The sequence below is a fragment of the Carya illinoinensis genome, chromosome 16, assembly GCF_018687715.1.
Source record: "Carya illinoinensis cultivar Pawnee chromosome 16, C.illinoinensisPawnee_v1, whole genome shotgun sequence".
Lineage (NCBI taxonomy): Eukaryota > Viridiplantae > Streptophyta > Magnoliopsida > Fagales > Juglandaceae > Carya > Carya illinoinensis.
The window spans coordinates 29,144,763-29,166,929 of NC_056767.1; the positions used below are offsets into that span (position 1 = coordinate 29,144,763).

Genomic DNA, 22,167 nt, shown 5'->3' on the forward strand with positions numbered 1-22,167 from the left:
AAAGCAAGTCCTTTAGAAGAATTTGAAAAGATAAAAGAATAATGAGTTATCTCTGTTCACCCGAATCGACTTGAAAAACACTATTCCAAACAAGCAGTTCTGAACCAAATATATATGTCTAGATTTTTGACCCAAACCCAAATCCATAAATGGGTTCTTCGACAAGTTTTTTTTTATTATATAAATTCTAGATCAGTATGCTAGAAAAATTTGATTTCTATTCTTTGCAAAAAGAATGTCAAATGAGAATCCAATATGTTGTTCCATCTCTTAGCCATAGAAAAAAGTATAAAAACCAAGGCCTTGTTTGCTTCAATGAGTGGATAAATTCTTGGAAAGCACATTGCTTGGGGTCCTAAAAAAGGCTGTCAAAAAAGGAAGGTATTAACATTGAAGAAGATTGCTCACTATTTTATCAAATTATTTTTTGCATGACTTGTGCCACAATTCCAAACATATCTTCCAGTGGTTATGCTTTAAAAAGAATTTTTCTTATGGAAAGAACTTTCGTTGCAAACCTAATATTTTGGACCAATAGCTGAACTTATATCAAATAAGTTGGACATCATTGTCTTGGTCATTTCTGTGTAAATGGTAAAAATGAATAATCCTAATAAATGCCATTTTAGTTAAAACGCATGATGAACGATCATAATGCATTCAATATATCCAAAAAGTATGCAGAATTCTAAAAGAAATTTACGAAATCCCAAAAAAAATAAGCAAAGATCTTTTAAAAACCAAACCCAACAAATTTGTAATATACACACAAAAGGAAAACAACCACAATATTGTTTCGAAAAATGCTATTTCACCCAAATAGTTATCCTGAAGATTTCTCCCGAATCAAATTTTTTTTTTTACTTTGTGACTAAGGAAATATTTTTAATGATGTTGTGAATTTTTTTATTTTTAAAAAAAATCTTTAATAATATAAAAAAATGAATGAAAAAAATAAATATAAAATCTATTTTTTTTTTGGCAATGTTTGGTGACTTTTCGGGCTACATCTTCAGGAGATGTAGCAGTGCTCTATTGTTTATACAAAACTTCTGACATGACTTGATACATCTGGTTATTCATCCTCCTACAAAACACGATAAACAAGCCTAAGTAATCTTTTGGCCTGTTAATAAAATTACAAAAACAATTCTAATTTTTACAAGAGGCAGTGACACAACACCAAATATGTAAGTAAAAAAAAACACATATTTTCCAATTTAATTCTTGAAAATAGACTCATAGTATGCAGATGACGTCCAGTACCATCAACTCAAATGCAACTTTCCTTTTTAAGTTTGCAATAAATGAAACTTCACTTGAAAATGTGATTCTTCATGAGGGTGAGTGCTGTGACAACCTTGATTGTTGACCGGTATTGTAGCGATGCAGTTGCAGTTGTGAGCTGACCTTGTTGAAAGAAAGCAAACACCGAGACAGTGCATTAGCCATTCTTAAAAGAAGATGGAAAGAGTGCAATATCATCACATTAAACTCAGACCTAACAAATACCTGTTATTGCCTTTGTATTGGTGGAAATTTTTGCTCCACAACAATATATGTTTGGTGCCATATAATGAATCTTTTCATAGTTCTTATTAGTGATTATGCGTCCTTCAATGGTTCTTGTATATGCTCTAAGCATGATACCGTCAAGAATATATGTTGAAAAAGAGTAAAACATTAATCAAATACAAAGTCTGGATGTGATAAAAGGAAACTACTTCAATTACAGTTTCTTCAGGCTAAAATAAATATGTAAGCTTCAAAATATCTGGATTATCAATCCAAGGAGTCTTTCATTTCCTATTATAATTGGGGTCCTTAATTTTCTGTCAAGTAAAAAAGAACAATTTTGTCAGAAACTGCAAAAAATAAAAAATAAATAAAGCTTCAAGCTTTTTATGTAGCAATTCATCTTAATTGTCATACCTAGCTCGCGCTGCCATGGTCATTTCTATGTGGATTAGGTACCTTGGAGGGTTTCCATATTCCATCATCTTCTTCGTCCCAACTACCAGACTTATAATGGAAAAGAATAGTGAGATATTTTCATCTTCATTAATATTAGTTTTAATGCCTTTCAAAGGCATCATGTCACAAAATAGCAGCAGAGTCAGCAGTCAACATAAACGAAAAAAGAATGAACGAAGAAGAAATGGAAACAAGGAGAATAGATTAAAATAAAGCAGCCTTTTGGATTGCAAACCATTAAAGCCAAGCAGCAATTCATACACACGGCCATTTTCCGGCTTATAGCTTTCTACATCTTCTAACATAGATGGCATAAGAAATCTGTAAAGAATAATGAAATGCTTTGTAAATAATAGTGAAATAATTTGAGTTGAAATGTTTTACCAGGTTTTGAAAAAAGAGAGAAAAAAATTTAAATAAAAAATTATAAAATTAAAAGAATTTTTTAATATAAAATGTTAGTATTATTTTTGTTTTGAGGTTTGAAAATGTTAAATTGTTTTTGTGTATTTTATTTAGAAATTTGTGAAAGTTGTAATGATTTGATAATGATTAGATAAAAAAGTTAAAAATTTAAAATTAAAAAAATATTTGCATTTAAATTGTGTTTTGGATATTAAGATGAAATGATTTAGTAGATTGATTTGTGTAACCAAATTAGGCCTTATTAAGAGTCTTAATTAATGGAGGGAGCTTTCAATCAATTTTGTGTGAAAATAAAAACTTCAACTGTTTTTGGGGCCAAGGAGCTTCTAAATGAATCTAATACGAGTACCAATACTGAATGCCGACTCAGCAACATTAGAGATGGAAAACTGGTGTATCTTCAACACTTGAAACTCATGCACTGGTTGATTCAAAATAAAGTTCAATTCATTATTTTCTATATATACCATGAATCTTATTAACATAAAAATTAATTTGCCTCATAAAGATGCTGAAAGAAAAAAAAAAAAAACTGGTAGCATGACATAATTACTAATTAGTTTTAGTTATTTCTGTGTTCTGATCATTGTCATCCTATATTAGTAAAACTTAAATTAAAAGAAACCAGAGACTATTATTTTTTTTTTAGTAGTATTATTTAAAGCTTATAAATACCCAAACACCAAGAAAAATTAATTAATTTCAAATATAAAGTTCCTGTTAAATTATATAGTTATGATTTGAATAAGATGGGTGCACCGGAATCATTAGAAACAGTAGCAAAGGTTTTCTATGTATGATATTTCTGGAGCATAGAGATTCATGAGAACTGTTTAAATATTACGGAAGCGTGCACGAAGCATTTCGAAAGAAAATGCAGGTAATGCAGGTGCGACGTTTTGGTCCTCCTTTGGATGGTGAAGTACGTGAATCTAACTTTTAAAAGCAGATCATTCTCTAACCAAGGCCGGCCCCAGCCCAGGAATTATGATATGTACTCATCCCGTCTCGATCCTTATCTAATCAAGCAAACACCCACAATTTTTACTCTTATCGCATTGGTGGAAGTCACAAAAACACAAAGAAAATCACAAAATATAGAGCAAATCACAAAAACGCAGAGCAGATCACAAAAATTGTGCGAGATGATTAAATTTAAAGCATAAAACCAAGCTGCAAATGGCCAACCCCCACAAGCAACTCAGCAAACAACATATATTTATATATAAATACATACATACATACATACATATATATATATATATATATATATATATATATATATATATTTTGATAAAAGATGGACTTCATACTTGAAAGTTCAAGAAACAAATACATTCACAAGTAATAAACTGGACCCTCGAACCCATACCAACAATAAAATACGGTAAACTCTGAGAACCCCTCAACCAACTCCAACAAGAAAACACATGAAGCTTCCATCAACACCTTAGATACAACATCTGGGCATGCATGCCACCATTGTACTGTATCATCCACCGTACAAGCATGTCTTGCTAACAAATGAGCGGCTTCATTTCCCTGTCTACCCACATGACTTAATCCAATCAGACAAAAGCCTCAGAATCTGCTGTATTTCCTTAATAATAGGCGCCTGTGATGTAAAACTTGATTCCCTTGATTTAATATCATCAATTACATGCATTGAATCTCCTTCTATAATCAGCCCATTGGAACCCATATTGAGTAACATCTGTAACCCTCTCAAAACCGCTAGAGCTTCAATATCATCAACTGCAAAAACTCCAATTTCCTTCCTACTCAAAGCAAACACCACCTCCCCCTTTTCATTCCTAAGAATACTCCAATACTAACAAAATTTACATCATGAAATAATGCCTCATCAAAGTTCAGTTTCAGCTTACCACATGGTGGAGGTTTCCATTGTAAAACAGTTTCATTTCTCCCGATCATACGGGCTGCTTTAATAGATGTAAAACTGTTTACATAATCAATACAATTATCCACCGTATTGGCTCTTTTGTTTGTTCAAACACTTCAAATTTCTATATTTCCATAATCCCCATGAGATAGTGAGAAAAAATGGAACTATTGACACATCAAACTCCATCACACTCCACATCAAATCAGCAAAGGAATGTTCAGCAAAAAACAATCTCACAAGTCTACTGCAACGTGCAAACCACACCTGTTGAACCATGGGACACAAACAAATTGCATGAGGGACATCTTCATTAACCTACCACAATGGATACAAAGATCATTGCTGGTCACATTTCGCTTCAGCAAATTGGATTTTGTAGGTAAACTGTTTGAACATGCTCTCCATGCAAAATTCAATACTTTGTTAGGGAGATTCAGATTCCTTAATTTACGCCGCATAACGCTATGATTTGATGAGGATGAACTAGTAGCTGGATTCATTTGTTAGGCCAACCCCATAGCAAAATGATACCCAGATTTAACGTATAATTTCCAGCAAAGTTAACACCCCATATAAGCTTATCAATAGACCAAGAGTGAATATGAAGTTGAACAATTTAATTTATTCAACAACATATGGAGGAAAGATCCCTCAAATCAAATCTATATTCCAAGTTCTAGAATTTGGATAAAACAAATCACTTACCTTTACCTCCAAAGGTAAAATGGTAGAAGCTGAAGAAGCATACGACTGCAAATCACTTGAAAGCCATCTATCATTCCATATATTAACTGAATTGCCACTTCCCAATCGCCATTTACAACCTTTTAAGCACTAGCATTGGTCTCGGTAAAATGAAGGAAACTTCAAAATTTGAATGGTTTGGAGGTTAAAACGCTGGCATTGGATTCGGCAAACGCTAAAAGTCAAGCTTTGAGTTACAGTAAATTTAGTTTCATCTTCATCTTTAAAGACTCACTATTTACCGTCTATCCCATTATTTTATTACAAAATCATTTCTTTCAACTGCTCTTTCCTTTTTCGCCCGTGATTCCGTTTCTCTCTTTCTCACCCTTTCTCTTTGTCTGTCTTTCTTCTCTCCCAGATGTTTCTTTCGCCCGTGAATCCGAAAAAAAGTATCATTTCTCTCTTTCAATTTTTCCTCTCCATTTTCTCTCTTCCTTTTCTCTTTTTCTATCTTTCTCTCTTCCCTCTAGAGCCCGACACTCCCTCTCTCCCTTTCTCTCCATTTTTGATTTAGTTTTTGCTAAACCCAACCTCATAAACTCACCCTTCCCAATCTAAATCATGCTTGAGGAGCATGAGGAAATCTTAGTGATGTCGTTCGAGTAAATCGCTCTTGAGGGGTCGAGGAAATCACTGCCCAATCCAGGAAATCACTGCTTGAGGGTATTTTCTTGCATTTTTCTTGCATTTCTATTATGAATCACAAGGTTTCTCAGCTCTGAACTCAATCGAGCACTTTTTCTAACATTTCGATTTTCTTTTTACAAATTTCAGCGAAAGGACTTGTAGTAGCTTCGATTTTTGCATATACTACATCTTGGTGATCTAATTCAGGTATTTTATCTCTATGTTTGATATAGCAGCATCAATTGAACGGTCTGAACGTTAATTCTGAAATAGCGAGTAATCAATTGAATAGGTGCTAATTTCTCAATCTGGGTTAAGGGAACTATTAATCATATGGCCTCTCTGAATTTGTTGGCCAAACCCTTGACTTAAAAGATCAAATTTTTAGCCGCTTTAATTAAAAAAAATCTGTATTAATCAGTTTTGTTGGATTGTGTTAAAAGCATAGTTTATATATATATATATATATATAATTAAAAAAGCATAGTTAGGACCAATCAATGATGGTTTGGAGAATATGGGATACAAGAGTTCAAAATATCATAGGGAAAATCCAAATTTTGATGGTAGGATAGTATATTGAGAGTTTATTCTTCTGAGATGGATTTGAAGAATCCTGTCTCAATGAGTTTCCTGTCATAAAAAAAGGTTTCCAAACTGTCCCTTTAAAGGAGTATTAAAAAAACATTAGTGTATTGTTCCGTTTTACTAAAAGATATTCACCTCTTCCAAAGTGTTTCTTTAGTATTTAACAAAGTAGAAAGAACTCACCTTTCCCATAAATAGACAAACAAATAAAAAAAAAATTGATAAGTCAAACAAATAAAAATAAGATGGCATGGTCAATTAGAGTGTTTGAGTGGAGACAACAATTCACTACAAAAGATTGTGTTTGCTTTCTCGTTACCTATCCTTCCCTCTGTGTTATACACACGGTCTGTTTTGGTCTACATCTGGTTTACTATTAATAGGACTTTTTTGAGTCGACAAATATAAGATTGCTACTACTCTGTTAAGCAAATACCAGTTTCTGTTTACATCATCCATTTATTAAAATTTTTGATAAGTACCGATTGCTTTATTTCTCTTGTGTCAAAGTAAGTAACCAAAGTTTAAAACTTGATAATTTGTGTATCCTAAGTACAAATTTTTGATAATTTGTGTATCCTAAGTAAGTAACCAAAGTTTAAAACTTCAATAAAAGTGAAGGTCTAAATGAAGCTAATAAACTATATCAGTGGGATGTTTCAGCTCTGTTCATTTTGGGAAAATTGAAATTAGAGGTTTAATTAACCAAATCTTGCTTTCCTATGCAAGTTTCATATGCTAAGACTCGATAAATGAGGAATCGTTTTGGTAATTGCTTGACAATGAGATTTCAGAAAGCTACTGGAACCCCCATATATTGATTCAATCGAATGGTCGAAATGGCATGTCTTTTGGCTAGATGAAAGAGTAGTACCAAAGGATCATGAAGACAGTAATTATAAGCTTGCTAATGATGGGTTTCTTTCTAAGGTACGATTAGGAGAGCATAGTTTGTTTATGACTTTGTTGAGTTGAATTATGATTAGTTTAGGTGCAGGAAAAAAATTTGATAAGTCAAACAAATAAAAATAAGATGGCATGCTTATCCTTGATCTGTATCAAAACATATTCTGGGTCACGTGTAGGTAGAAGGTAGTTTCATTCTTTAATTGAATTATTATTATCAATTTTCCTTTTGCCGTCCATGGTTATTCCTCTTGTGATGGTCTTTAGTGAATTTAACCCTGTTATTTTCTTGACAGGTACCAATTCTCCCTGGTAATGTCTATGCAATCAATGATAAGCTGTCAGCTGAGGGTGCAGCAGATGATTATGAGGCTTGTCTAAAAAACTTGGTCAATAGAAATGTGATAGCTTTATCTGAAGCTAGTGGATTCCCAAAGTTCGATCTCATGCTGCTGGGTATGGGTCCAGATGGACATGTGGCTTCTTTATTCCCAGGCCATCCTCTGCTCAAAGAAAATGAGAAATGGGTCAGCTTCATTAAGGACTCTCCAAAACCGCCCCCAGAGAGAATTACTTTTACGTTTCCAGTGATCAACTCTTCTACATACATTGCCCTTGTGATAACTGGTGCCGGTGAAGCTGGAGCAGTGCAAACAGCTTTAGGAAAGAGTCAAAATTCAGTTAAGCTTCCTGTTCAAATGGTTTCACCTGAAGGGAAGTTGACTTAGTTTTTGGACAAGGATGCTGCTTCAAAGCTGTAGAGTTGGAATGTTATGTTTGTGTGGTAGTATGGTTTATGTGTTCTATTGTGGTTTATTTAACTTCAAATGTGCTACTACGTGTTCTATTGTGGTTTATGTAGTTAGTTTCAAACATAATATTTTATCTTAGATGAACAAATTGTATATGTGTTTGTTGTTCCTTAAATTATTATATATTTGATTGTTAGGTAGAAGAAGGGTTGGCAAAATATGTTTGTTGGTAATTAGGTTGAGGAAAAAAATTAGTTGGAAATCAATAATTTAAATATCAAATTAAATTATTAATGTACATATAGTAGGTTTAATTGCAAAATATGGAAAAAAAATATTATTAAAAAGATAATATTATATTATTATTTTGATGAATCCAATGACTAATCTAATATGGGATTATGGATAGGAAGATTTTAAAATTATGAAAAATTTGTACTTTTTATCAAATTTTAAAAATCACTTTGATGAAACTAATGTGGATGCTTTAAGAGAGAGAAAGTCTACGGAGCAGCCACTGTTTGGCTGAAACCGGAACACACCTTACGTGGCCTAAGTGATTTTCTTTTTTTCTCCCTGCTGCACGTTTCCGGTCCCTCCATCTGTTTTCACTTCATTTGAAATTTTCACTCATCCTCTCTCCACCCCCCAATCCTCTCGCCCCCTACCCACGTCGCCCATCCTAAAAGTAAACCGGTGGTGCACCTAAGGGCGTCCCGAGGCCCTCTCTCAGTCTCCCCCTCCCCCAAACGAAGCCCTCGAACCCTGCTTTCTCCCCCACCCTCCGATCGAGTACAGTTTTGGACGGCGTTGCAACGAGAGTGGCTTCTTCTTCTCTGGGATTTCGACGTCGGTAAGCATTTTTTCCAAACTTCTCACATACTCTCTGTTATTACTCACTCACACTCAGATTCTCACCACTCACGCGCACACACTTCCATTTAGCACTAATAACCCAGACCCACAAATTCCGTCGAGCAGTGCCACACACCACAGTCATCACGATCTACAATTTGAAATTTTGCCCCAACTTATAAAAAGCCGATCTCAAAATCTAGGGTTTGTAGTCGATATTTCATTTCTAATTTTCCCCCAAATCACTGAAAGTGGATCTCAGAGTGGAGGACTTATAGGCGATCTGTACTTTGTAATTTTTCCCCGTGGTTATTGAGTGATGTTAACTAGTTTATCCATTTAGATTGTCAAGAAAAATTAGGAATTTCGAATTTAAAGATCAAGAGCATAAACAAAAAACTGCCATTGGCCTTTTTCTTATTTTATCTTTGATTTATCTTTTTTTTGGGGTAAGAATATCATTCAACTTAAATATTAGTATAGCACAGACTCTATTTTTTTTTAATGCATTAATATCTTTGCAAAGTGACCATAAGTTCTTAAACAGATATCCCCTCATCGTGTTCTTCTTATTTTCTGCAAGAATAAAAGCATATCCTTTTATTTATGAAAAGTAGTAAGGTTAGAGTGACACATTCCATTATTTAAATAATTTATTGGGTTATTAGGGCCATTACCATCAATGAAAAGCCTGATAAAGTTGGTATTTTATTTTTTATGCTTTGAATGCTCAAGTGTGCTCCTCTTCAATCTAGTTTATGCAGGAGGAAGAGAAGGTTAGGAATAGCGTGATGTTTGATTTACTTTATTTACATCATGTTCATCCTATGGCTTTACAAAATATCCAGTATTATAGAATATGTTTCCATCTACCCTTGCATGACAAATTTTTTTGGGAGATTGAATAATTGTGATCGTTTGCCATTGTATACACCTTGCAGCTTAACTACTTGTTCCTATTGTTGTCCTTTTGTAGTGGTGGAATGAAAGTCCAGTTGCCAGGAAAAAAGATCTCTAATAGAGAGAGGGAGAACTCCATCAAAGAGAGGAAAAACACCAAAAGAGAGGAAAATTAGTTTTATTAATGTTGTGTTGGGGACTTAGCTGATTGGTTAAGTTTGTAAGCATTGTAGTTAGATGGGTCACTTGTAAAGTTGTGGTGATGTTACTTTATGTGCTACATTGTACCAAACTAATTATGATGTTACAATAAATAACTGGAGTTTGTTACAATAAATAACTGGAGTTTTTCACAAATTCTCTACTTTTGTGTTTTTATTTATATAGCATTGCATATGTGAAATAAAAACAACAGTGTACAGAGTCGATCACTCATTCATGTGGTATAACTTCAGGAGCATTCATGTGCCAGCATTGCATTTGGTCCCGAGTGCTACCCCAGTTTGCCGACAAGGGAGTGCCATTGCCAACATTCATGTGCTACGTATTTTATATTGGTTGAAGACGTGTGTGATGCATTTTGAGTTTTGTTCTGAATGATGATTGATATATTTTTTCTTCTTTTTGTACAGACTTTGTCAAATTGTGGTATATAAATTTGAGCCATTGCACTGTGTCAAAAAAAAGAGGAAAAGAATATAACTTCAGGAGCAAATTCAAAAATTGCCAATAGTAAAAATTGCAGTTCAATTCTTCATTACAAACTTGAAATCCAAAACTATAACAAGTTTGAGAATACATCATCAAAAACTCGAAATCCAAAACTATACAATGGATGAACTAATTTGAGAATACATAAAAAAAGATTCAAATCATCAACAGATCGAATACATCAACTTGAACAAACTTGAAATCCAAAACTATAAACAAGAAGACTCAAAATAATCAACTGAGCAAGCTTGCATCTTCTAATTTTTGTGCACTGAGAATTAGAGCCTATGGCTTTGCTATGAGAAAATGGCATCCATCTGTACTTGGTTTACAACTTCTTGTCCTCCTTCAACCTGAGAACAAGAGTAGCAGTTCTTTTCTATTAGCATACATACAAAACTCATAAATCATAAATTGCATAATTGCCAAAATCAATTTTTTTTACAACTGGTGCCAATAAAAAAAAACTCTAATGGCTTTACAATTTTAATGCCCAAACCCTCCTAGAGAAGCAAAAGCCTTGACAAAAATTTGTCCCATTACAAAAAGGAAAAATAACCTGAATGTTAAAGTCATAAGAAAATATTCTTGTTTTATCAAGTAATGAACTGATAAGCAAATAAATGAAATAAATAAAACCTTAAACCATACAAAAAGGAAGCCAATGAAGCTCAAAAATGAGAAATCAAGAATTTTGAAGCTCTGTATAAGAAAACCCACATTTTTTTTTTCTAATAAGGGGGGCTTCAACCTTCAAACAACGAGATAAATCCCAATGAATCAATTGTTTCACAAACTTATGGTGTTACAATAAATAACTTCCTTTTTTGTTTATGCTCTCGATCTTTAAATTCGAAATTCTTAATTTTTCTTGACAATCTAAATGGATAAACTAGTTAGTTAACATCACTCAATAACCACGGGGAAAAATTACAAAGTACAGATCACCTACAAGTGCTCCATTCTGAGATCCACTTTCAGTGATTTGAGGGAAAATTAGAAATGAAATATCGACTACAAACCCTAGATTTTAAGATCGGCTTTTTATAAGTTGGGGCAAAATTTCAAATTGTAGATCGACTACAAACCCTACAAATCTCAGATATAACTCTATATGAACGAAGAATGGGCTTACCGGCGTGGGGTCGTTCGAAAACTGTGATGACTGTGGTGTGTGGCACTGCTCGACGGGAGGAAACAATTTGTGGGTCTGGGTTATCAGTGCTAAATGGAAGTGTGTGAGCGTGAGTGGTGAGAATCTGAGTGTGAGTGAGTAATAACAGAGAGTATGTGAGAAGTTTGGAAAAAATGCTTACCGACGTCGAAATCCCAGAGAAGAAGAAGCCACTCTCGTTGCAACGCCGTCCAAAACTGTACTCGATCGGGGGGTGGGGGAGAAAGCAGGGTTCGAGGGCTTCGTTTGGGGGAGGGGGAGACTGAGGGAGGGCCTCGGGACGCCCTTAGGTGCACCACCGGTTTACTTTTAGGATGGGCGACGTGGATAAGGGGCGAGAGGATTGGGGGGTGGAGAGAGGATGAGTGAAAATTTCAAATGGAGTGAAAATTTCAAATGAGGTGAAAACAGATGGAGGGACCGGAAACGTGCAGCAGGGAGAAAAAAGGAAAATCACTTAGGCCACGTAAAGTGTGTTCCGGTTTCAGCCAAACAGTGGCTGCAAAGATAGAGTTGTTCTATAGATCAGCAACTGTAGCTGATCCCACGCCACACACCTGACGTGGGGTTTTTCTTTCAAAATGTGCGTTTTGAGGAACTTCTGAACACCTATCCAGCCATTTCATGTTTTCATCCCATTCGAATTCCCGCCTCCCATTTATTGCTCTCGGTGTCGGTAGCTCTTCCACCTTCAAAACCCGCCGTCGCCCCTCCCTCCTCTGCTCTGGGCGTCGCCGTCGCACATCCACTGTCCAGCACCCCGCATCGCCCATTTGTGCCCAGCACCCGCCGTCGCCCCTCCTCTGCTCTGGGTCCCACGTCGTCGTCGCCCATCCTCAGCCCAGCACCCCGCTTCGCCGTCAATCATCCTCTGCAAGACAAACAACTTTGCAAGAATTCCGTAAGTTTCCATTCGGTAACTTTCCTTATCGCCCATACTCGGTGTCTTCATCCCATTCGTTGCAACTTTTTGACTTTGGAGGCAGATTCTTTGTTGTTCATAGAGCTTTTGCAAATTATAGAAAAAGGAAAAGGCCATTATATCAAACTTAAAGAGAATAAAATGTCGATCGATTTGAGAAATAATCATTGTCAAACTTGATGCCTTTGATTTGCTGATGGGATTTTTGCCTACTGTAGACTGTAGTTAAAGGGCTTCTTTGTGAATTATGTGGTCAAAATTACCTTTTTGCTATGCTTTGTAATATTTCATCAAAGATCTGATTAGCAAGTGAGAATCCAGTTTTAACCCGTTTCACGGGGGAAGGATTTCATGAAGTTAAAATCCTATGGATGCAAGAAATTAAACTATATCATTTGTTAAAAAAACATATACCTCTTTTCCAGACTCTTTTCAGAGAATATAACATGTTTCGAAGGCTATAAACAAGAAAGAAAAAGTCTATCAAATTTTCTACAAGCAGTGGCTTCATCCTATTGGATTCCTCATGATGTCTTTCATTGCTGTCTCCTAGCTTTGTCAGGAGTCCTGTTATTAACGCTAAATTTAGAAGAAATTTCATCTCCGGGAGAAACGGTGATGGTGGTTCTGGTGAGTGGACTGAGGAGAGAGTACTTAGATGAATCGGGGTGTTATTTACAGTGGTAAAGGTATACGATCATTTGAACCAGGACTTGATGACCACGTCATGGTGGGTGGGCTAAAGAAGCCATTTTTTAATGCCTCAGCCGTAGCCAAGATTGTTGAGGTTGTGAATAGGTGGAAATGGGGACCAGAGTTAGAGACCCAATTGGAAATGGGTGAGAATTAGGAGGCTATCTTAAAATACTCATGTAGAGTAAGCTAATAGTTGCTGATATAATTCCCATTAAATTACTCTTTACTGTTCTTGGTAAGCTATTACTGCCATCTGTTCTCAATAGGATGAGAATTAGGAGGCTATCTTAAAATACTCAGGAAATGATACGAACTTTTATCTTAAATTACTCTTTGCGCTTGTGTTGTGTTGTGGAGTGGTAGATCGAGGTTTGATCTGCAAGCTCTCTCTTTTTTCTATTTTCTGCAACTTGTGTTGTGTTGCGCTTGTGTAAATCACATTTTGAAGGGAAATTCCATCTTTATCTCGATTTCTTGTATTAATTTATCACAAGCGCTCAATCTAACCCTTAAAACACCAACTCTAGTAATATCCCATTCCTTTGGTATATGACCCTTAACAGCCTCATATATGCCTGACTTCAATAAAAATAAAAAAATAAAAAATAAAAAATCATATAGATGACTTCAATAAATTGGATTCAAATGTATTTGAGTTGAGTTTGATTTTGAATTTTTATTCATATCAAACCTGTGAAAATATATCCCAGTTCTAAAATTTATTCGGGTTTGACAACAGCAAAACATACAACAATTCCCTTCCAAATTCTATATTGAATGACATAACTACTTCTTTTTTTCCCTTCACAAGCAAGAGACTACTAATTTGTCTGTTTATCATTAGACCAATTTTCCTCATTATGACTTTCAATATCTGATTTGTCTGTTTCTGCCATTTTTCAGATATGTTCTTGAACTTTGGTAAACATTCCACCCAGTATTTTGAATAGCTTTGTAGTGCAAACTTCCGGATTGACTAAAAGTGACAAGATTGGAAGCGAAGACAATATGTTGATTTTCATTTGCTATATATTTAGTTCATGTATAACTTTAGTTAAAAAATTTGATTGCATCATTTCTACTATTTCTTTGGTATTAAGTTCATAGCCTATTCTGTTTTCCTTTTTACTATCTGCTATATAAGTACCCTTGTAGAACTTCTAGTTATTTAGATCTGTAAATGCATTAATGCTTCATTTTTGCTCTTTTTTTTGTTACTGGCCAAACTAGATGAATTAATGGAGGTTTAATCCATCCCTCATATATGTTTCTCTGTTCTTTTTTTTTTTTTTTTTTTTGCAGAAATAATGATGGAGATCGAAAATGGGATTGGACAACACTCTGGACACCTGCAGAACTAAAGATTTATGGAAATAGTTGCAGCCAAATAGTGGCCATGGGAGTTGGTTTTGTCTTTGTTGTTGTATTTGTTTACACTCAAGTTAGAGAAGTACAATACTTTGTTGTTGTTTTAGTTTGGAAACTGAGCTGTTGGATTTCCTTTCCTTCATGTATGGGGCATTGTGAGGATTTTGAAGAAGATTCTCCAAAATTTTAAACTGATCTGTTTTGATAAGCACAGTTTGTCAAGCAAAGTATAAACTATATGTATAAACTGATAAGAAAAGTTTGTTACGCAAAATTGATAACCACAATTTTTATCTTAGTTGATAAGCAAAGTACAAACTGTTTGTATGCAAGGTGAAGAACGGTCTATTATCTCAATTGTAAATCTAATGTGTTGAAAAGGGCAGTTTGAATCACCATCTGTACAATTTATTAGGAGAATAAGTGGAGGCCTCAAAACTGGTAGAGATAAAAATACCACTTTGCAAAACTGCCACATGAAGATAAAAGGCAAAACTGCCACTGCTTATTCATTCTCAAGTACAGAATATTTACAATCAAGAGTAATGTTTACAACCAAGCATTCTCAAATACATTGCCTTCACATTTACTCCCCATAACTATTGGTTACGAATCCTATATTATAGCGGAAGGTCTTTTGAGAAAGCCCCCTCAGTGTTGCCAAAGTAGTTGCAAATGATTATCGTAATCAATCTCCAGTCCATTTTCTGAACCTCAAACTCTCTTTTGAAGACCCCCTTCTGTTTTTAGAGAAGATATTTGTTTTCATGAAATCCAATGCTTCCTGTGGTCATTGGTTTTATCAGCCCATCCTCCCTTTTTTGGAGCTGATGCTCATTTCTCAAGGCTTCATCCTTCCTTTTCTGAACCTCAAACTCCCTTTTCAAGACTGCATTACATAGGTATTAACAGTTAATACTCCAAATAACAAATTAAAGTTTAAAAAAAAAAAAAAATTGGAATGAATATATATATATATATATATATATTCATATGCAGTAGAGCCAATTCATGAAAACGTTCATACATGTTCATCCCATATTTTATCATTGTCGTAGATAACAGCAGCACCAAAGCTCCTAGCTGGGTTAATACCAGTACCAGTGATGGGGATGTTGACCAAGTGCACTATGAACACAGCAAACCCAACAAGATTGTTAAGGGTAATGCTGTTAATTGCAAGTAAATAACACCCTGGGGATCAATCCTCCAACAAGATGTATTGCTAGTCTTACACACAGGGTACCCACAGTCAATATTGACTGAAAAGGTCGAAAGAAACTTCCAACACATCAAATCTGAAAACCATTTCAACAATATCTAAACTTTAAAGAATCCCAACCCTCATTGATTTACTCTTCCTCGGTTGCAGAACCACCATTCTTCTTGTTGTGCTTTCTTGCATACCTCTGGTTTCTCAAAAACTTCGGATCCACGTAGGGTGTGCAACGGTTGATGAGAAATAGTGGCTGATGAGAAGCTTTTTTCCTGAGGGGACCAAAACAATCTCCTAGAAAATTCCCAAGATTAAACACAAGAAAGCACATTAAAATGAGCAAATGCTTGAGGAAATCATCTCAGAAAACGTGGGAGTTTAGACTTAAAAAAATGAGAATCAGAGAGAGCATTTCCAAACGAAGTGAGCTTCGAACCCGAACCCAATCATAAGACGAACCTCGCAGGGAAAAATGAACTAGGAGGAAGTGGGCAAACCGCAACATTTCGAATCAAGCAATCCAAAAGGGAAAATTTGAAACCAAATAATAAAGCGTGGGAGTCTTTAAAATCTAGCCTGTGCTGCCGAACATCCCATCGCATATAGAGCACCACAACACCACCCACCACTTTACCGAGCAGAAGAAGGATGCAAGAAAATGCAGCAGTCTCTTTTCTTTAGAGTGGTTGAAATTTCAAAGTTCAGTTAATCTCTATGTCAGTTCAAAGGAGAGGAGAAAGAAGTACACTCCGGAGCCATAACTGCAGAGCAACAAAAGAAAGTGAAGTGCAGCCCAAATTAAGCTTTCAAGTCATAAATCAAGTGGTTTTGGTCTCGATTAAGACAATTTTTTAACAATGATCATCTATGTGGTGCTAGCAGCATTTGTGCAAGGATAAAGACATGAAATTCTGTTAGCACAAACAGACCCATTAATTTGAAAAGAGTTGCACACGGAGTTTCATGTGCACAAAGATTCATGGGTTTGTTTGGTTGGAGTGAGAAAATTGTACAGATGAAATAACCAATGCACAAAAAATAAAAATAATGCCTTTAAGATACCTTCTATGATGCGAGTCGCAGTGACAGCTTCACATCTACAGATTCTTCAGTCATCCCATCTTCTCCGGCTCATGCATCTTCCAATCGGGATTCCTTTGGATTCTCATCTTCATTCTCTAATTCTGAAATTCTAATGCCCATGGTTGAGGAATGCCTCTTTCGTTGAGGGTCCGAATTGGATTCCAAGTTGCAATCAAATTCATCACGATGCCTCTTACCAAAATGGGCACCAACATCTTAGTGGAGCACACCTTTCTGATCTCTTACGTTCTCTTCATGCTTCTTTACCAAATGGACCCCAACACTTTTAAACACCACGAGCTCTGAATCACATTCAAATTTAAACCTTGAAATGTTCCCTTTATTGTAAGGGCACACAAAACATCCCAGCCATACATGGTCTGACTCCGAGCAATCAAATCTTATATGTTGATTACATAAGTCATTCCAATGCCTTCCATCATGGATTCCAACACAAATTTCAGTCTCCATTTTTGAGTAAATGATCCCAGCTCTAAATCCAATAACAACACATAAAATAATTTCTTCTATCTGGTTCCGATAATGCGGCCCGTTAATATCTATTTCACACGAATTACTATTATCGGCCTCCCTCCAATAGCTGAACCAGCTTGGAATCCTCTCTCCTGAAAATATAATGCCCATGATTCTAGCTTCAAGGTGGTCTTCCCGATTTTTTTCCTTAGAATCTCTCTGTTATAACAATATAAAAACATTATCAGCAAGACAAGTTATAAACCAAGGTCGCACACAAACACGTTGAAAAAGAGAGGAAAATATACATACCTCTTCCCATGACGGAAGCATCATATTCACAAGAAGTTGAAGGCATCCATACAAGTCAATCTTTAGGCCACTTGAATTCCTTCCATTGTTATTAAAAAATATTTTAGATAGTTCTGCAAAACTTTTCAATGACGTGCATCCCCGAGCTTCAACCTTTGCTATACTCAATGGAAGAGGTAAAATTTCTGCAAGCTGCTTGCAATTGTTCAAACAAAGGTTTTTCAACCCTGCAAATCTGACGTCTTGAGGAAAGATAACAATATCACTCCCACTTAGATCTAACTCAACCAGAGTGGGAAAGTAGTTAGCATCTGTGAAGAAATTTGATTCTGATAGGCAACAGAATTGAAGACTTAAAGCTAGTGGTGCCCAATTCGCGCTTGAGGAGGAACCATCATTAAAAATGCTTGAATTTATCGAAGTCAATTCTGCACTTGATTCAATTTCATATTGGCCTTTACACACAACAGATGCCGTGCTTTGTGTACCATCCTCCTCCACCTCTCTAATGTTTATTGCTTGTGAACAACGGTCGAGTTTGAGAGAACATAGACGGTGCAACTGATGAATGCTAGATGGGAGATGCACAAGGTCTTTGCAGTCTCTTGCACATAAACGTTCAAGTTTAGTGAGCTTTCCAATTGATGAAGGTAGCTCTTTTATACCAATACCATTTAGATCTAAGGATTGAAGTTCAGTGAGCTTCTCAATTGATGAAGGCAGCTCTGTTATGCTAGTGCCGCGAAGACATATATGATATAAAAATTTCATTTCACACAAAATCTCGGGAAAGTCTTGAAGACTCGAGCAATCATAAAGTTGAAGCAAACATAGAGATCTCAACTTGAATCTTTCAGGAAAAATCCTAAGCTTGGAGCATCCATTAACAAGAAAATCCGAAAGCTTATCAAGGAATCCAACGGAACAATGAACCTCAACTAAATTCTCACAATATTGGAGATTCACCTTCTTTAAATTTGCGCTACTCGAAAGATCAGGTATTTTTGTCAAGAATTTAGAAAAAGATAAGTCCATTTCTCTCAAGTTCTGTCCAAATAAAATAAAATAAATCTATTAGCTTCAATGAAGTAGTTTCTTTCATAGTTTTAAAGAAATAAATATTTAAAATAATAATTGTACCTTGAGTTTTAGGCCATCCAACTTCTTGATGAGGCTATGTCGCATTCGAAATATACAGAGATTATTTCCATTAAAATTAGATGGCAAAGATGACGACGAATATTTACTCCAACGAAGCATGCTTAACTCATTAGAGAGATATTTCGGTACTCCAGAGATTTGTGCGTTATGATTTATAAACAGTCGAAGTTTCTTCATCTTCATAAATGCCTTGGAACACAGGCGTACCTCGTCATGGCCTCCAGGAAAGTCTAACGAAATCCCTTCAATTTTTCTTGTTCCCTAGAAAGACAAGACACACCACACAGGTATCCCAACAAAATCAATTCATAGAGTTCTTCCTTTATTACCATTTACCACTTGCTAAAATCATGAAAATACAGAAAAACCAAAACAAATTAAACATAAATTAATGAAATGGATAACTTAATAAATTAGTTTTCAAAAAATCAAATCAATTAACATTATAAAATAAAAATAGAAAAATACTGAAAAAAAATGAAAACTTAATATTAGAAAATTATAAGAAAAAGGAAAAAGCTAATAATGTCGGAAGAAAATAAAAAAGGATAAAAATTTAAAAACATATAATAAACAATCAAATTGAGAGAGAGAGAGAAGGGCAAATGGGTATATAGTGGGTTGCCACGTGCCCTTGTGTGTTGCTGCCACAAGGCCGCGCATAAAAATATAATACTAAACTACAGAAAGTTTCGCTAAAACATAAAAGCATAATTTTTTTGAGGAGATACCAGCGATTTTATATTTTTTAAAAAAAGTAAATGTTAACTTTAACGGAAGCATCCATACAACTCTTTTACAATTCATTTTGTTAAAAACTAAAACAAAGATGCAATTTCAATAAAGTTAAGAATGTCCCGTTTCGATACAAGAAACGATTTATTTCATCTCATCTTATTTTAATAGTATAATTTTTTTAAATCATCACATAAAATATAATAAATATTTTAATTTTTTTAAATCTCAAAATAATAATTATATTAAAAATAATATTCTAACAATATTTTATTCAATTTTTAATTTTCATCTTAACTTATATCATCTTAATTCACTATCCAAACTCTACCTTAATTTTACAAAATTCTCCTTAATTTAATATAGGCTATTCATTTTCTATATAGAAAACTACTAAAATTATAAACAACAATCTAAAGGCTAGTTTGAAAGTGAAATAAGATGAGAATTTTATAAATAGTAGTAAGATAGTTTGTGAATAGTAGTGAGATAGTTTGATTCAAGTATTTTTTGAGTTTTGGAGAAGAGAGAAAAAAAATTGAATAAAAAATATTATAAAGTTAAAATATTGTAAAAATATAGTTTTATTAATTATTTTTGTTTGGAGATTTAAAAAAATTGAAATTTTTTTATTTAGTATTTGAAAGTTTGAAAACGTTGTAATGATTTCTTTGAAAATTTTGCATTTGAATTATGTTTGAAAATAAGATGAAATGAGGTGAAATGAGATCAGATGAGAATTGTATATCTAATATGATGCCCAAACCAGCCCTAAGTTGCACGAATCATAGTAAGGGAAAGAAAAGAAAATACAATTATATATAGATATATATACACACACATTTATACATACATACATACACACATGCACATAAACATCCACACACACACCAACGAATTACTTCACCATTTTTAACTTCAACATTTTTTGGGAGTTTTCACTTGTGAAATGAAAATCAATGGTTTTTTTAAGTGTGACCTTACCGTATTGTCTTCTAATACATCGCGAACATCTTTATGACACCACAATCTACTACGTCTGCCAGCTTCCATGGTGGATTTTCGTCGAACAACTTCTTTACCCATTTGTTGCAGTAAGTCATGCATCTCCACATGATCAAATTTGTCAATATTTATGAGACACTTTTCTCTAAGTATGTTGATGCCAATAGTTGCTGGAAAACCACAACTGTCTAGTATTTCCGTAACATCTTGTACATGCATCCCCTTAAAGAAACATGCAATGTCAAGAAAAATATTTTTCTCATCACGATCCAACCCGTCATAGCTTATTCTAAGTATTTCATAAATATCCTCGTGAGGTTTTCCTGCATACTTTTTCAATACACTTTTCCATTGTATTATATTTCTACCATACAAATATGAACCAAGCACTTTAAGAGCTAGTGGAAGGCCCTTAGCATAACTGATTATACATTGTGAGAATTTCACGTACCTTTCATCTGGCTCTTCTTTTTTAAATGCGTGCCAACTAAATAGCTGAATAGCTTGGTTGTTGTCCAATCCCTCCACTTCATACATTGAGTCAATCGTATGTCTCTCTAATAGATATTTATATCTTGTTGTTATTATTATTCTGCTTCCTGGACCGAACCAATTATGATTTCCAGCTAATTCTTGTAATTGGAGCAAATCATTCACATCATCAAGAATTAGAAGTACCCTTTTAGAGCAAAGCCAACCCTTTATAACATTAGCTCCAATACTACCAACATTAAGACTTCTAGAGTTTCCTAAGAGCTCATTAAGAAGGCTCTCTTTCAGTTTGACCAGACCATCACGAGTTGAAAGTTCTCTATCATTTGATAGAAAACATCTAGCTTCGAATAGATGCGCAATCCTGTTATAAACTTCTTTGACAATAGTTGTTTTACCAATCCCACCAATACCATAGATCCCTATCATGAGAGTAATCTCATTAATCCTTCTAATTTTTCCACTTCCAATGCCTGCAGTCAATGCTGCCCAGCATTCCTGGGAATCCTCGTTGTTCAGCTACAGCAAGCAATCGGGTAATATTGTTGGCATTTGGAGACCGTAGGTATTCATCTGAAAAAACACTTACTATTGTCGAGGAGAATTTTTTCAGGCTCTCCATTGCGGTGCTTTCACCAATACGTATGTATTCATCCATAAAATCTCCAGTCACCCCATACGCCATCATTCTAAGTGCTGCAGTTATCTTTTGCATAGAAGATAAACCGAGTCTTCCGGCGGAATCTCTTCTCTGGACGAAGTACGGCTCGTAAGACTCTACCTCATTTAGAATACGAAGAAATAGGGGACGGCTCATCCGAAATCTCCTTCGAAATAGATTCGAGGGATATACTGGATTTTCAGCAAAATAATCGTGAAATAGCCGCTCGTGCCCCTCAATATGATCACGCCGAATAAACTTACGACGTTGGCGATTGTTACGATGCCTCGATGACTGTCCATCGGCCTCCTCATTAAGAACAACATCGCTATCATCTTCAGAGGATACGTATGTCAACAATTTGCGAAAGAAAGTACGAGCCATTTGATGAAAGAAGTGGGAGATCAGGGGAGACTATTGAAATTCGGTTCTATAGATCAAAATAAAGAAGAGTTTGTGAGAGTGAATGTTAGCAA

At 34.9% G+C, this 22,167-nt stretch overlaps 3 protein-coding genes and 1 long non-coding RNA gene across 5 annotated transcripts; 2 read left to right on the forward strand and 2 right to left on the reverse strand.

Annotated features, from left to right (window-relative positions):
• Window positions 1–4,629: 4,629 nt before the first annotated feature.
• Window positions 4,630–7,939, forward strand: LOC122299016 (probable 6-phosphogluconolactonase 4, chloroplastic). The gene is made up of 3 exons (XM_043108852.1): window positions 4,630–4,685; window positions 7,063–7,198; window positions 7,471–7,939. Exons 1-3 carry the CDS (start codon window positions 4,630–4,632, stop codon window positions 7,900–7,902), a joined length of 624 nt encoding a protein of 207 aa, XP_042964786.1. The 3' UTR covers window positions 7,903–7,939.
• Window positions 7,940–12,102: 4,163 nt separating this feature from the next.
• Window positions 12,103–14,801, forward strand: LOC122299847. The gene is made up of 2 exons (XR_006239784.1): window positions 12,103–12,467; window positions 14,487–14,801. It is a non-coding gene; the product is annotated as an uncharacterized LOC122299847 (long non-coding RNA).
• Window positions 14,802–15,012: 211 nt separating this feature from the next.
• LOC122299845 (disease resistance protein RUN1-like) lies at window positions 15,013–21,484 on the reverse strand. Of its 2 annotated transcripts, XM_043110309.1 has the most exons (8): window positions 20,990–21,128; window positions 20,518–20,760; window positions 18,778–19,059; window positions 17,638–18,684; window positions 16,831–17,544; window positions 16,228–16,529; window positions 15,580–16,062; window positions 15,013–15,441 (listed from the first exon to the last, which is right to left on the reverse strand). In XM_043110309.1, exons 2-5 carry the CDS (start codon window positions 20,755–20,757, stop codon window positions 17,068–17,070), a joined length of 2,046 nt encoding a protein of 681 aa, XP_042966243.1. In that variant the 5' UTR covers window positions 20,758–20,760; window positions 20,990–21,128; the 3' UTR covers window positions 15,013–15,441; window positions 15,580–16,062; window positions 16,228–16,529; window positions 16,831–17,067. The 2 variants fall into 2 exon arrangements, with proteins under 2 accessions (XP_042966243.1, XP_042966242.1); XM_043110308.1 differs by having other exon boundaries at window positions 20,518–21,484.
• Window positions 21,482–22,075, reverse strand: LOC122299017. Its single transcript, XM_043108853.1, has 2 exons — window positions 21,884–22,075; window positions 21,482–21,781 (listed from the first exon to the last, which is right to left on the reverse strand). Exons 1-2 carry the CDS (start codon window positions 22,073–22,075, stop codon window positions 21,482–21,484), a joined length of 492 nt encoding a protein of 163 aa, XP_042964787.1.
• Window positions 22,076–22,167: the final 92 nt, after the last annotated feature.

Coding starts and splice junctions, on each gene's coding strand:
- LOC122299845 (XM_043110308.1), bottom strand. CDS start 21,459: ATGATAGGGATCTATGGTATTGGTGGGATTGGTAAAACAACTATTGTC. Junction 18,685..18,777: donor TGGATGGCCTAAAACTCAAG/GTACAATTATTA, acceptor TTATTTGGACAG/AACTTGAGAGAAATGGACTT. Junction 17,545..17,637: donor TGCTTCCGTCATGGGAAGAG/GTATGTATATTT, acceptor TTGTTATAACAG/AGAGATTCTAAGGAAAAAAA.
- LOC122299017 (XM_043108853.1), bottom strand. CDS start 22,075: ATGGCTCGTACTTTCTTTCGCAAATTGTTGACATACGTATCCTCTGAA. Junction 21,782..21,883: donor ATTATTTTGCTGAAAATCCA/GTATATCCCTCG, acceptor TACTTCGTCCAG/AGAAGAGATTCCGCCGGAAG.
- LOC122299016 (XM_043108852.1), top strand. CDS start 4,630: ATGGATACAAAGATCATTGCTGGTCACATTTCGCTTCAGCAAATTGGA. Junction 4,686..7,062: donor CAGCAAATTGGATTTTGTAG/GTAAACTGTTTG, acceptor ATGAGATTTCAG/AAAGCTACTGGAACCCCCAT. Junction 7,199..7,470: donor ATGATGGGTTTCTTTCTAAG/GTACGATTAGGA, acceptor TTTTCTTGACAG/GTACCAATTCTCCCTGGTAA.